The sequence below is a fragment of the Hemiscyllium ocellatum genome, chromosome 26 (assembly GCF_020745735.1).
Source record: "Hemiscyllium ocellatum isolate sHemOce1 chromosome 26, sHemOce1.pat.X.cur, whole genome shotgun sequence".
NCBI lineage: Eukaryota > Metazoa > Chordata > Chondrichthyes > Orectolobiformes > Hemiscylliidae > Hemiscyllium > Hemiscyllium ocellatum.
Genome location: NC_083426.1, coordinates 121,929 through 136,545, shown reverse-complemented (window position 1 = coordinate 136,545; position 14,617 = coordinate 121,929). Strand labels below are relative to the sequence as shown.

Sequence of the window (14,617 nt, the reverse complement as noted above, 5' to 3'; positions counted from 1 at the left end):
AATACATGAAAGCTCAATCCTGATCTAAAACAGGATTCTGTTGTTTCGTCCATTAGTCATGCTGTTTACCAAATCAATAGAGGACAGTCTAACCAAATGGTCAATGCAAAATACTCGGGACTTAGTGGACTAAATATTTCACTGTACTCAATGTAGCTACATGGATTCCAATTCATAACGCTACATAAATGCTAGCATTTTCAATTTTTCCTGCACATTTTTGGACATTTGCAAATAATTTTCTTGAAATTAGATAAACTGAACCTTGTACTTAATAAGCATTCACAAGAATTTCTGCAAATCTAAAACTAGGACCATAATAAATGTAGTCACAAATAAATGAAATGAAAGATTCAGTAGAATTTTGTTTACCCAGAGTGATGAGAACACAGAACTCACCAGCACAAGGAATAACTGAAGCAAATTCAGTGTATTCATTCAAGGGAAGCTGAAATATAAGGTACACTGATTGCATTAGGTGAAGTATGATGGGAAAACCTTCATATAAAAAAAGATGCAGGTAATAAGCAGCTGGGATAATTGACCTACTTCTGTACAGTAAGTTCTGTGACAATTATGAATTATTCAGTCTTGATAACAGTAGCACAAGTTAAGCCCCATAAGGGGTTGATTTACGGAGCGGAGGGATAGAAAAGCAGAGTGAGGATAAATGTTAAATATTTCTCTCCCTTCTTAACTTTGAATATTCTGTTGTCTTATGAAATATCATGCATAAAAAAACAATTCACTTGTGGTTCCTTTTATTATCAATAAATCTGACAGAACATATCGTCACACCTAGGTCTGTTCTGAAGGTCTCCCTCATTGCCCTCCATTCCAGATTATCCTCTTCTGTTTCCTGACGGATTGTCTCCACCATTAGGTACATTATGTTCAGTAGCACTCTGAGAAACAGGAATTTATAGTTAACAAAGAAATGCCATGAATATATTAGACATGAGTTGACTAATGCAGGACTCATGATGCAGAGCAGGATAAATACACTGACATAACATCACCAAATAGCAAGCAAGCAATTATCAGACATTTATGACACAGCAAAAAGCCCTTTGGCCCATTGTTTGTCAGTCAAGACCCCTAAACAAGCCTCTAAATGAGATTTTTCTAATCCCATTTTCCAGCACAAGGCCCATATAGCCTTGTATGCCTTTGCACTGAAATTGTACATCTAAATGCTAATTGCCGAAAATAATTGTGAAAAGATCAGTCGGTTTTCATCTTAAACTGTAACAGCTTTGCCGTATAATTGAGCTCCTCACTCTTGAAACTATATTCCACAAATACAGAACTACAGATGTCTCACATGAAGGATGAGACTATTTGGCCAATTATGCGTGCACCAGCTCTTTAAAATCAGCATAATTAGCTTGTGCCAATCACTTGCTTTTTTCTCATACCCTTGAACATTATTTTTATCCGTCTAATTGTCCAATATCCCTTGACTGCCTCCAGTAAACTTGCCTTCATACTTCTAGGCAGTGCATTCTAAATCCAACATACTCGATGAGTAAAAAAGGTTTCTCATATCACACATTGCTTCTTTTACAAATCACTTTAAACCTATGCCCGCTCACTCTCGTTCCTTTTACAAATGAGAACCATTTCTCGTATCCACTCTATCCAGCCTGCTCATATTTGAATATTTGTATCAGATTTTCTCTGAGCCACTTTCTCTCCAAGGAGAACAGTCCTATCTTCTCTAATCTATACACATCACAGAAGTTTCTCATCCCAAAATCATTCTCGTCAATCACAACTGTAATAATGAGGATTATTTTCCAATCTTCACTATACATCATTGAGGTGGCAGAGAAGCGGAAGAATGTAAATATAGTTCCATTGTTTAAAAAGGCTACAAAGGAAATTCCAAATACCTATATGCCAATTATTCTCACTTTGTGGTGGCCAACTATTTAAACTGATTGGGATAAAATGTTACTTAAAAAGGCATGGACTAGTCAAGAATAGTTAGCATGGTTTGTTTTGGAGATTTTGGTAAGGCATTTGACAAGATCCCAAATGGCAGACTGGTCGAGAGTACAAGCCCACAGCATACAGGGTAATATGTTGAATTGGACCTAAAGTTGGAAACAAAAGGTAATGGTCAATAACTCCCCTTTCAAATCGGAAGTTAGTTCATGTCATGTTCCACAGGTCTCTGTGCTGAGACTCCTTTGTTTGATTTGTACAGTAATAATTTGGACTTGAATGTGGGGGGACAATTGGGAAATTTGCAGATGACGCAAACAGCAGCCATGTATTGGATACTGTAGAGGATAGTTGTAAGCTCAGAAACAGCATAAATGGTTTGGAGGAGTGGACAGCAAAATAACTACATGAAAGCTGGTATCCCTCCATCAAGTCACCCTTTATTTATGTGTCCATATATAATGATGCTGACCCAGTTAGCTCAGAGACGAGACCCTTAACAGTGAACAGAATACCTGACATTCCTGTTTATAGCTGTCAGCCAGCACTCCTTATGTGGACCATGTTAACGGCCCTAATCGGGTCATTCATTCTTTAAGATCAACCTGACTGATTTCGTTCCAATCACGACATCCCTTCCCCTGTAAATCCTCGACATCGGCCCATTCTTCTCGCAGCTTCTCCAGGTGTGTTTGCACACCAAGTTTCTCTGATTCTGCCTTGGATACCGGCAACATGTAGCTAACCATAGCTCACGTCTTGGAAGAAATTCCCCTTCTTCTTTGGACAGTAATATCAGAGGCTGCAACATCTGCCATGTCCATCTCATCCTCAGAGGTTTTTGTGACACTCAACAAAGGGGGAGAACTAACATGTTCTGATAGCTTTACTGGATGTTCTGAGGGACAGGTGTGTATCACTCCTGCCCAGTTTGTAAGATTACAGCTTTCAGGTGGTCCACATGCTTGGTCAGGACCATCTCTCCTACCCGACTGTTTTACATCATGGAACCTGGCCTCACATCAACCATGCCTCTTACCTGTGCAGGGCCAGTCGAGTGGTTTCAATATCAAACTTCGCCTCTTCAAGAAAACGGTCTCTGTCACTTAGAGGAGTAATGTATTCACCCTTGGCATTCCTGAGGCTATGTCACCCTCTCCTTGCCAGGTCTAGGAAGATCAAGTTCAACCTGGTGCAGAGTCTTCTCCCCATAAGCAATTTGTTGGAGGTGTAGTCCTAAAATTAACAGGAACTGGGACAGCTTGGTATCAAGCGAAGATGTGGGCTGTTTCTTTAAGCCTGCCTTCAAAGTCTGGACTGTTCTTTTGGCCAGACTACTGGATGACGAATAGCATGGAGCTGTCCTTAGATGCCATTCCACTTTAGGAAATACTCAAAGCCCCTGCTGATAAGTGATCGCCCGCTGTGACCAGTACCTCCAGGAGTCCATGTCCTGCAAAAGATATTCCACTCCAGTTGTCCATCGGTGAGCCAACACTATCCAGATACTGTATGGGGAAGCGTCAGATGTCAGCACCACACCTCGCTTGGGACCATAATGTGTCAACACCTTAGACTATGATAGCTGCTTCTTCAGTTCTCTCACCAGCTTGGAATAAATGGTGATTGCAAAATGTTGTCTATTGTCTGCTGGAAATTGGCACAGCTAATAATACCCCAACAGGCAGTCTTGTATATTGTTACAAAGCCTTATGGGTATTAGTTGCAGCATATCACTGGGAATCCTCATCTATGGGCGGCATGGTGGCACAGTTAGCATTGCTGCCTCACAGAGCCAGAGACCCGGGTTCAATTTCCACCTCAGGCGACTGTGTGTGGAGTTTGTACATTCTCCCACTGTCTGCGTGGGTTTCCTCCCACAGTCCAAAAATGTGCAGGTTAGGTGAATTGGCCTTGTTAAATTGCCCATAGTGTTAGGGGAAGTGGTAAATGTAGGGGAATGGGTCTGGGTGGGTTACTCTTTGGAGGGTCGGTGTGGACTTGTTGGGCCGAAGGGCCTGTTTCTATACTGTAAATAATCTAATCTAATCTAATTGCAATTACAATTACATTTGCCTCATGTCCAGCTTCATGAAGGACAGCACCCCGCCAGCTTTGCATGCAAATGCTCTATGTGAGAAATTGGGTATTTACCCAGCTGCAAAACGTGGTTTACCATTTATTTAAAATCCCCACAAACATAAACTGACCCGTTGAACTTCAAAATTAATATGGCCGATGCCACCCATTCTACACAGGTTTGATAATTTCTTCGCTTTCCAGCTCTTTTGATAGCTCACAGACTTTCCTGAAACCCCCAGATTTTTAATCATGGTTTCACTCAGACAGCAATTTTCTAACTGACAAATGTTGAGCCAATCTGGTTGAATCTTTCTCAACCAATTTCACCCCATCAAGCTTTGACCCGAGCCTTATAACTGAACCAGTTGCTTCTCTCCAAGACTGGAACTGAAGTTATACCTTTCCTCTGTAGGGATTCTCCAGTATGGGTTTTCAACCTGGCCGGGGTCTAACACAAACTTAAGGACTGGAGTCCAGAGTGAATTTTGGTTAAGACTAGTTCTGCAATCACTGATACAGCAGCATTGGATCAACCTCGAAAGAGAACTCGCGATCATTTAAGCAGACATTTATTTTGATTGGTTCTGATTCGGATTTTGCTGAGCAATTTAACTTCCAAACCAGCTATAGGCAGACCTTCCAGGGTGTGCACTCTCCTAGATACTGGCCAATGGATTCTCTTACTCAATTCAGGCCTAATAGGACTCTTTTGCTGTCTTGAATCTGCATACCAGCAGCAACTACAACGACCTGCTCATCCAGATCTTCAAATGAATTTTAACCCTTTGGCTGAAGCTTGGTTTCATTTTGGGGATTTGTTGTGAGCTGACCTAGAGTCCCTCTGTTCAGGATATGTCCTGAGTGAGGCTATGCAATTGCCTTCGCTTAAGTGATGTTCCCTAAGCTCAGTCAGTCTGGCGAGGGTGTCCACTTTCATTAGAATACCCTGCAATTCATAAGCTCCAGGTGCCACATTTTCTAATGACAAAGCTGCTTGGAGTCCACTAAGGCTTCAGCTAGTAAGCGCATGGTCACATCATTAATCACACTTACCAAATGGTCTCTCAGTACCTCACTTCAGGTTAAACCAAAATTACATGCCTCTGCCAGTCAGCTTAACCTCGTCAAAAATCTCAATATAGATTCCCCTGGTTCTCAAACTGCCAAGTAAAATTGATAAAGTCTCATAATTAGAGTAAGGGGGTTATGGTATTCCTTAGATAAATCGGTCAACTGTTGAAAGGTTTTAGTATCTAATGTCTCTGAGAAAGTTAGGCTCCTAATAATCGAAAAAGATGCAGGTTCACAAATTGTCAGAATTACTTGTTTCTTTTCTTCTGCCCCAATGCCATTTGTCCAGAAAAAGTGTACACGTTCTTTCTGCATACTGGAATAATGCCAGAAATGCTTACCCTAACCCAGCTAGTTCAGAGCCTGTTACGAGAGTGAACAGAATCCCTTACGCTCCCATATAGATCTGTTAGTTAGAATTCCCTGATTGGACCAGGTTATCGTATACTATGAGGGCCCTCTGGCTGACCTCATTCCAATCACTACAGGCAGGAAAGTGGCAGATGGAGAGTTCAACTCTGATAAGTATGAGCTAATGCATTTAGGGAGGTCAAACAGTAAAAGGGAATACACAATAAATGGGAATATACTGAGAGGAGCAGATAAAGTAAGAGACTCCTATCTTGTGCGCAGATCTCTAAAGATAGCAGTATAGGTGGATAAGGTTGTAAATACGGCAAATGGAATGCTCTGCTTAATTGGCAGAGGCGTAAAATACGAATATAATGATGAAACTGTAAAAGACACTAGCGAGACCACAACTGGAGCACTGTATGAAGTTCTGGTCACCCCATTACAGGAAACACATAATTGCTCTGGACTGCAAAGCTGATTGACGAGAATGTTGCCAGAGCTGGAGAACTGTAGCTGTAAGAGGCTACTACTGAGGGTGTTTTCCTGCAATTAGAGAAGGTTGAGGGGCGTCGTGACTGAGGGTATACAAAACTGTGGTGGGTAGAGACAGAGCAGACAGAAGAAATCAGATTCCCTTACACAGAATACAAAAATCAGGGTCAGACTTTCAAGATAAGTTTAGATTAGATAAGATTGCTTACAGTGTGGAAACAGGCCCTTCGGCCCAACAAGTCCACACCAACCCACCAAAGCGCAACCCATCCAGACCCATTCCCCTACATTTACCTTTTCATCTAACACTACGGGCAATTTAATATGGCCAATTCACCTAGCCTGCACATTTTTGGATTGTGGGAGGAAACCCGAGCACCCGGAGGAAACCCACGCAGACACAAGGAGAATGTGCAAACTCCACACAGAGAGTCGCCTGAGGTAGGAATTGAACCCGGGTCTCTGGCGCGGTGAGGCAGCAGTGCTAACTGCTGAGTCACTGTGCCGCCCACAAAGTTGCAGAAGGATCAGAGGGGATGTGAGGAAATATGTTTTTATACAGAGGGTGGCAAGTGTCTGGAATTTGCTGCCTGGAGTTGGTAGAGGAGTTAGAGACCCGAATGTTTTTAAAAGCATCCGGATCTGCACTTTAAGTGTTCTAAGCTGCATTGTTGTGGATCGTGCGCAGGAGGATGGGACTAGAAAGGGCACCTGGGTGATTTTAGGTCAGCATGGACATGATGGGCCAAATTGTCCCTTCTGTATTGTATAATTTCTATGGTTCTATTGGTCCAATTAGGTGCATAATACAACAGCTAAGATTTAATAAGTGTCTTATACAAGCTCAACATCCTTCCTTGCACTCGTACTCTGTACCCTAATTAATAAAACCAGGAAACTGAATGCTTTACTTACTGTAACTGGTGCTCTCTCCATCTGCCCTGTTACCTTCAATGGTCTGTGTGCATATACATACAGGTTCCTATGCTCCTGATAGATATCTATTGCATCTCCATCGCCCCTCCCCCAAGTCCCTCCTCCCTACCTTTTATCTTAGCTTGCTGGACACACTTTCCTCATTCCCGAAGAAGGGCTTAGGCTCGAAACGTCAAATCTCTTGCTCCTTGGATGCTGCCTGACCTGCTGCGCTTTTCCAGAAACACATTTTCAGCTCTGATCTCCAGCATCTGCAGAACTCACTTTCTCCTCCTATGGTCCTGAACCCTTTTAGAATTGTACCTATTTTATAGAGGAACATCAATTATCCAAAGGACACAGGCGGGGAGTATTTTGTTCAGGTAATTGACTGTTTGCATAATCGAATGCCGGATAATCGAGGTTCCTCTGTATATTGTCTTTCAATGTTCTTCTGATCAAAGTATATCATCTCATAAGTTTCTACACTGAAGCTCACCTATGATTTATTATTATGAATTTCCCCAAATCGTTAAAAATCATCCTTTTTAAGTTCAATAGAACATAGAACATTACAGCGCAGTACAGGCCCTTCGGCCCTCGATGTTGCGCCGTCCTGTCATACCAATCTGAAGGCCATCCCACCTACACTATTCCATGTACGCCCATTTGTCTGTCCAATGACGACTTAAATGCACTTAAACTTGGCGAATCTACTACCAATGCAGGCAAAGCATTCCATACCCTTACTACTCTCTGGGTAAAGAAACTACCTCTGACATCTGTCTTATACCTATCTCTCCTCACTTTAAAGTTGTGTCCCCTTGTGTTTGCCGTCCCCATACTTGGAAAAAGGCTCTCCCTGTCCACCCTATCTAACCTTCTGATTATCTTGTATCTCTCTATTAAGTCACCTCTCAACCTTCTCCTCTCTACCGAGAACAGCCTCAAGTCCCTCAGCCTTTCCTCGAAAGACATTCCTTCCATACCAGGCAACATCCTAGTTGCATAAATCAGTTAGAATGTTTAGCTTCTGTGACGACTCTGGGAATAGTGAGGTTTGATTTCCAGCACAATACCCCAATGTGTTGTGGCACTAATAGCTTCCTCATCACTGAAGTTAAAATTGACTGGTCTGATATTGTTGGTCTTATCTACATGAACTTTCTTGAACAAAGCAGTTGTTTGGAATTCTCCATTGGAATTCTGGCACTTCCGTCCAAGTCTAGGGAAGAGAAAGGTTATAGCCAGCAGCCCTGCCATTTCTACTGCCAATTTCTTCAAAATCCTTGGATTCATCATATCCAGTCCCAGTGCTTTAAAAACATCAAGTACCAACAGCCTTATCCAATAATTCCTATCAATTGTGAACCCCTCTTGTGACGATTTCCTCCTATACCATCATGGCTGAGGTAACATCTCATTCTTTGGTAAAGACAAATACCAATTATTCATTTAACATCTCAACTATGCTCCCTGCCTCCAACTATGAACTCTCTTTTTGATCTCAATCAGCCTTGTCCTCCTTTTACCACTCTTCTATTTATACGCCTATTGAAGACTTTATGTTAGCTGTCAGTACTTTCTCATAGTTCATCTTTGGTCCGATATTTGCATCTCCATCTGAACCTTCAGTATTTCTTGGTTCACAAGGTTTATTTTCTACCTGATAGCCGTCATATGTCACTTTTTTCTTCTTTATTTTAATTTCTATCTCCTTTATTATCAGGGAGCTCTGGATTGGTTTGCCCTACCTTTATCATTTGAGGTAACATACCTTGACTTAACCATAGCATCTCATTAAAGGTAGCCGATTGTTCAACTGCTGTTCTTTCCATCAAACTCTCATTCCAGTCAATCCTGACCCATTCTGTTCTTACCTCATTGAAGTCTGCTCTCTAACTGATTTTTCTCATTTTGGGTAACTGTACGTCATTCTCCACCATCAACCTGAATCTTACGATGCAATGAACACTATCTCTTAAATGTTCCCCATTAATATTTAATTCACGCAGCCTGTCTCAGTTTAAAGAAGCAGATTAACTGTGTATCTTTTCTCAGAAGGTGGACAGTATCTGGAACTCACTGCAGGAATGATGACAACATTTAGTAAGTATTTAGATGACCACTTGAAATGCTGCAGCATACAAGGCCAAGTACATTAAAACTGGACTAAAACAATGAGCCACAAAATGGATCCCAGCAACTATGCTGTGATCTGCTCACAGTACATTCTGAACATCATGTTCACTTCAAGTATTCAAGAAATAAGGAAGACATTGAGCACTCAATCTGCTGCATTAAAAACAAGAACAAAACTAGAGAAATTTGGTAAATTGTGTGTTTGGATAATAATCTGCTGCCTATTTCCCTAAGATATATATAAGATGGCAGGGGATCGGTTAGCTGAGTTGACCAGATGGTTGGCTTACAATGCAGAATAGTGTCAACTGGCATGGGTTAATTCCCACAATGGCTGAGATTACCATGAAGATCCCACCTTTTCAACCTGAAGCACGGTGAGCCTCAAGTTAAACCATCATTAGTTGTCTCTCTCTAATGAGAGCGCTGCCTATGCTCCGCCAAAACTGATACCTTTGCCTATATAAGATGGTAAATGAAACTGAAAAAAGAACAAGTCCAAAAAAATCCTTCAAATTAAGTCATGACAACAGAAGAGATACAGTTCAAGTCAATAAAACGCACTTTTAAAAACAATCGTAAAAACTTTGCACAATTTTACAGACTTTACAAACATTGAAGAAATTATGACATGCAACAGTGGAAGTGTTATGATGTGAAAGTGCCGATGTTGGGCTGGGGTGGACAAAGTCAAAAATCACACAACACCAGGTTATAGTCCAACAGGTTTATTTTGAAGTACTAGCTTTCGGGACACTGCTCCTTCATCAGGATGCCGTGGAACAGGATCATAAGACACAGAATTTATAGCAAAAGATCACCGTGTCATGCAACTGATACAATACATTGAACAAACCTAGATTTCATCTCCAGAACGTGACTTGAAAGAAGTTCTGAGATTTACATATTAAATGAACCAAAACCTGCAACCCATTCTAAAAGATAGAAGACTTAACAGCAATCTAGATCCGTTCAATATATTGTATCAGTTGCATGACACAGTGATCTTTTGCTACAAATTCTGTGACTTATGATCCTGCTCCACAGCTACCTGATGAGGCAGCAGTGCTCTGAAAGCTAGTACTTCCAAATAAACATGTTGGACTATAAACTGATGCGCAATTTTTAACAATAAAAGAGTGGACAGTCTAAATTAATTAGAGAAATGCAATCAGTAAAATTCTCTTCCCATCTACATTATTTTGTTGTGACCTACCTTAAATCTGTACTGTCAGCCAAAGAGATTGCTGGCTTTCTCACTGCATTACTACATGCTGCACTGTTGCTGGAAGATAACATCAAGTGGTCAATAACATGAACTCAACAGACAATAATTGTTATTTTCAATGTTACGTGAAAATTAAATTATTTAGTGAATCTAAAACAATTAACTAGAAGTTCTTAATGTTTCAATGACAATCATCATCATCACTAGGAGAAAAGTACTGAGTAAACTATTAGGATTGAAGGCATGCAAGTCTGTAGGGCCCAATGGGCTACATCATAGACTCTTAATGTAACTGGTTACAGAGAAAGTGGATTAATTTGTTAGAGTCATCTAGCATGGAAACAGACCCTTTTGGCCCAATTCATCCATGCCAACCAGGTTTCCTAAACTGAACCAATCCCAAATGATTGCATTTGGCCCATTTCCCTGCAAACCTTTCCTATCCATGCATCTTATAATATTCCAAAATTTATTGGGAAAGATTCCAGTGAATAGGAAAAATACTAATATAACACATTTATTCAAAAAGAAAGGATACCAGAAAATAAAGAACTACAGACAAATTTGTTGAACATGTGTTCTTGGGAAATTAGCAAGATCCATTATTAAGGAAATAATAACAGGACACTTGGAAAGTCAGCAAGATTTTATGAAAGGTAAATCCTGTTTGACTAATTGGCTAGAGTTTTTCAAAGATGCTGAATTGCCTACTCTTGCTCCTAGATCTTGTGTTCTTTTACAGACATTGCTATTAGGCTGACAGAGCAGTGGAACCATACAGCTCTGTGCAAACAGTGAAATGCAGCTTCACAGGTAGCCCAGTAGTTAAAAATATTATAGAAGTGGATCATATACACTATATAGTTTTTGGTTCAATTATGGATCTTTACTGCACAGTTAAAGTTACCTTCAGCCAAGATATCAATCACAACAATTCCCAGAATGGTGTATAGTTTCTTAGACCAAGAACATTCCCATTATATTTGCCATGCAAGATTATTCTATTGTTATTTATGCATCTTGGTTGTGATACACTGCAGTAGGAGGAGTGCAATGGCAATTTCAACAGCAGAGCAGACTCAATTGGCCAAATACCCTTTCACACTCAAGTCTGACTACTCTATAAGCTGAGCTAAAATTATAGACATTTTAATCAATCACCTAAATGGTCAATTTATTTACTTATTGAAATAGTATTTATCATGACTAAACAGAAAAAAGAAATGCCCACCAGGCATTTTAACTACTCAAAAATGATACCCTAATTAGAAGCAAATTTTATTCTTACATTAAGTTGTAAAACTGGTTAGTCAGTATTTGAATTCAACTATATACGTTCAATTTCAAGCAGACATTCACACAACAGACAAAAGTACTCTGCACTGATGATTTAGATTTAAAGAGTGAAACAGAACAACAGACCACGAGTCCAAATCAACAGTTAAAATGGAAGACTTCTCATAGTCCTGTTGACTTGGTGTTGACAGGATCAAAATGCTAACAGCTGTAGAAAGGTGTTTATCTGGATTTGTTTTGCCAAATAGGCTGTTTCCACATTGTAAGGATTCTAATGATTCTAAAATCATTCCGCTATTGTCTAGTTCAGTCTACTCCCTTTGGGTTCCACGCTTACCTACATTATCGATAAGAGGGAGAGGAGAGTTAAATTATATTATTGTTCTCCTCTTTTATACAATAGTTATTGTGATGCAGGATAGGATTTATCTATATTTGAATACAAATTATTTGGATTTTTGAACTTTGAACTATGACACTTAGGTTTTCTGTATGTCTCAGAAGGGATTTAACGATTAACTCGGAAACATTTCCTTTCTTAAAAACAAAAGTCCAAAAGGCTAGTTGTAGAGATGAATGGTAACTTGTTGACCATGAAAGAATTTACAAGTGAACAAACAGTCAAGTGTATTAGGCTTTCAGCAGAAAAATCTGGATTGTTTTGGATTAGGGGAAACACCCATAGCTTGATAAGAAGTTTTTGGGTGTTAATTTGGTTTTGTAGAAGTCTTGATCTGATTCCAGATGTGTAAACCAGTTATGCCTGACAAAATAACTGGTTTAGAACTTAAGAAATACGTTATCACAATGTAAGCAGAATAGTTTGAAGCTTGCAGACCAAATGTATTTGGTTACAACCTGAAAGAGCTATTCGAATCTGGGAAAGACTAAGCCTCAATGAGACTGGGGATCAGAACTTTCCAGAAAGTGCTTTCAACTGACATAAGGTGAACAGAGCAGCAATTTTTGTTTTAAATTCAATAAATTTGATTCTAAAATTTAAACAAGAATAGCTTTGAAAAACAAATTATGATTGCTGAACTTATAACATCTCAGCTATATTTTTATGCAGTTCTAGGTATCATATCAGTAATAACTGTTTTCCTTGGAAAGGAGAAGGTCAAAATGAGATTTAATGGAAGTTTTCAAAATCATGAAATGTGTGGACAAAGTGGATCTGGAGAAACTGAGCCCGCGAGGAAACGAATCAAGAGCAATAGGGCACAGTTACTTACAAATGAAACTAACCTCAAAACATGGTGCAGGGAGATTAAACCAAGAATTTGAGAGAACATTAAACAATTATTTGAATAGATGCATTAGGAAATAGTTTTGGGAAAAGACGGAGAATGGATTTAAATTGTGATCCTTATTTGGAAGGCCAATGCAGACATGATGGACAGAAAGGCCTCCTTCTGCATTGTAGCAAATGTGATGTCTTTTCATGCCTTGTTGGACGTAACAGTGGGGGGGAAAAAAGATTCTATTTGATTGTTTTTTGTCAATGCTCTTTCTGCAAGAAAACAAGTAAAGGAGGTTTATATTTGTTCTTTTGGTCATTGTTGTGGCTCTGTTCGCCGAGCTGGGAGCTTTCGTTGCAAACGTTTCGTCCCCTTTCTAGGTGACATCTTCAGTGCTTGGGAGCCTCCTGTGAAGCGTTTCTGTGCTGATTCCTCCGGCATTTATACTGGTTGAATCTGCCGCTTCCGGTTGTCAGTTGCTGTCCGCTGCAGTGGCCGGTATATAGGGTTTAGGTCGATGTGTCTGTTGATAGAATTTGTGGATGAATGCCATGCCTCTAGGAATTCCCTGGCTGTTCTCGGTTTGGCCTGCCCTATAATAGTGGTGTTGTTCCATTCGAATTCGTGTTGTTTGGCATCTGAGTGTATGGCTACTAGGGATAGCTGGTCGTGTCGTTTCATGGCCAGTTGGTGTTCATGGACGCGGGTTGTTAGCTGTCTTCCTGTTTGTCCTATATAGTGTTTTGTGCAGTCCTTGCATGGGATTTTGTACACTACGTTGGTTTTGCTCATGCTGGGTATCGGGTCCTTTGTCCTGGTGAGTTGTTGTCCAAGAGTGGCTGTTGGTTTGTGTGCTGTTATGAGTCCTAGTGGTCGCAGCAGTCTGGCTGTCAGTCTGGCTAGAAAGGGGACGAAACGTTTGCAACAAAAACTCCCAGCTCAGCAAACAGAACCACAACAATGAGCACCCGAGCTACAAATCTTCTCACAAACTTTGATCTTTTGGTCATTCTTGAAAGCCATTCACAAGTAGCAGCTATAACGTCAATTCTCTGCTGCTTTCTAAGGGTTTTACATTTGAGTCAAAGCATTGCTCTGTATTGAAGATTTGGCCCAACAAGTCCACACCAACCCGCCGAAGCGTAACCCATCCATACCCCTACATTTACCCCTTACCTAACACTACGGGCAATTTAGCATGGCCAATTCACCTGACCCACACATCTTTGGACTGTGGGAGGAAACCGGAGCACCCAGAGGAAACCCATGCAGACACGGGGAGAACGTGCAAACTCCACATAGTCAGTCGCCTGAGGCGAGAATTGAACCCGGGTCTCTGGCGTTGTGAGGCAGCAGTGCTAACCACCGTGCCACCCACCCAATGCAGTGAGAGTAATTGTTAGGTAAAGAACTTTAAGATCTAATTCCATTAGAATGACCTGGTATTGATCACTTTCAGGTATCCAGAAAAATCAAAGGATTTTGGTTAATGAATGATGGACAGCAATGTTTGTGAAATAACCTCTTGGCACCTGTGTTCACACGACCCATGATTTTCCTTGCACTTTCAAATAAACTCATTGGACTATAATCTGGCGTTGCACTCCAATCAGATTTTTGAACAGTTTTGTTGCACTAAGTTATTTTAAATGCATTCAATTCCAGATTGTAGCAATTGTAATAAGGTCAGCAAGGTGAACCTTTCAGAATTTCTCCTGCCTGGGGATGTTAACCTGGTCCATTCATGGAGCCATGGCTGACAGTTGTAAACAGGAATATCAGAGGTTCTCTGAGCACTGGCCCATTGTCAAGAATTATGCACATGTAAATAAAGGGTCACTTGGTG

At 40.5% G+C, this 14,617-nt stretch overlaps 1 protein-coding gene across 1 annotated transcript in view; it reads right to left on the bottom strand.

The window, feature by feature from the left end:
- The window catches only part of LOC132828287 (striatin-interacting protein 1 homolog), a 180,488-nt gene that overhangs the window by 121,070 nt on the left and 44,801 nt on the right, over positions 1 to 14,617 (bottom strand). The window contains exons 6-7 of the mRNA XM_060845261.1: positions 10,223 to 10,291; positions 799 to 905 (exon numbers count right to left, since the gene is read on the bottom strand). Coding sequence (XP_060701244.1) covers positions 799 to 905; positions 10,223 to 10,291 — 176 coding nt within the window. The remainder of the gene's footprint in view (positions 1 to 798; positions 906 to 10,222; positions 10,292 to 14,617) is intronic.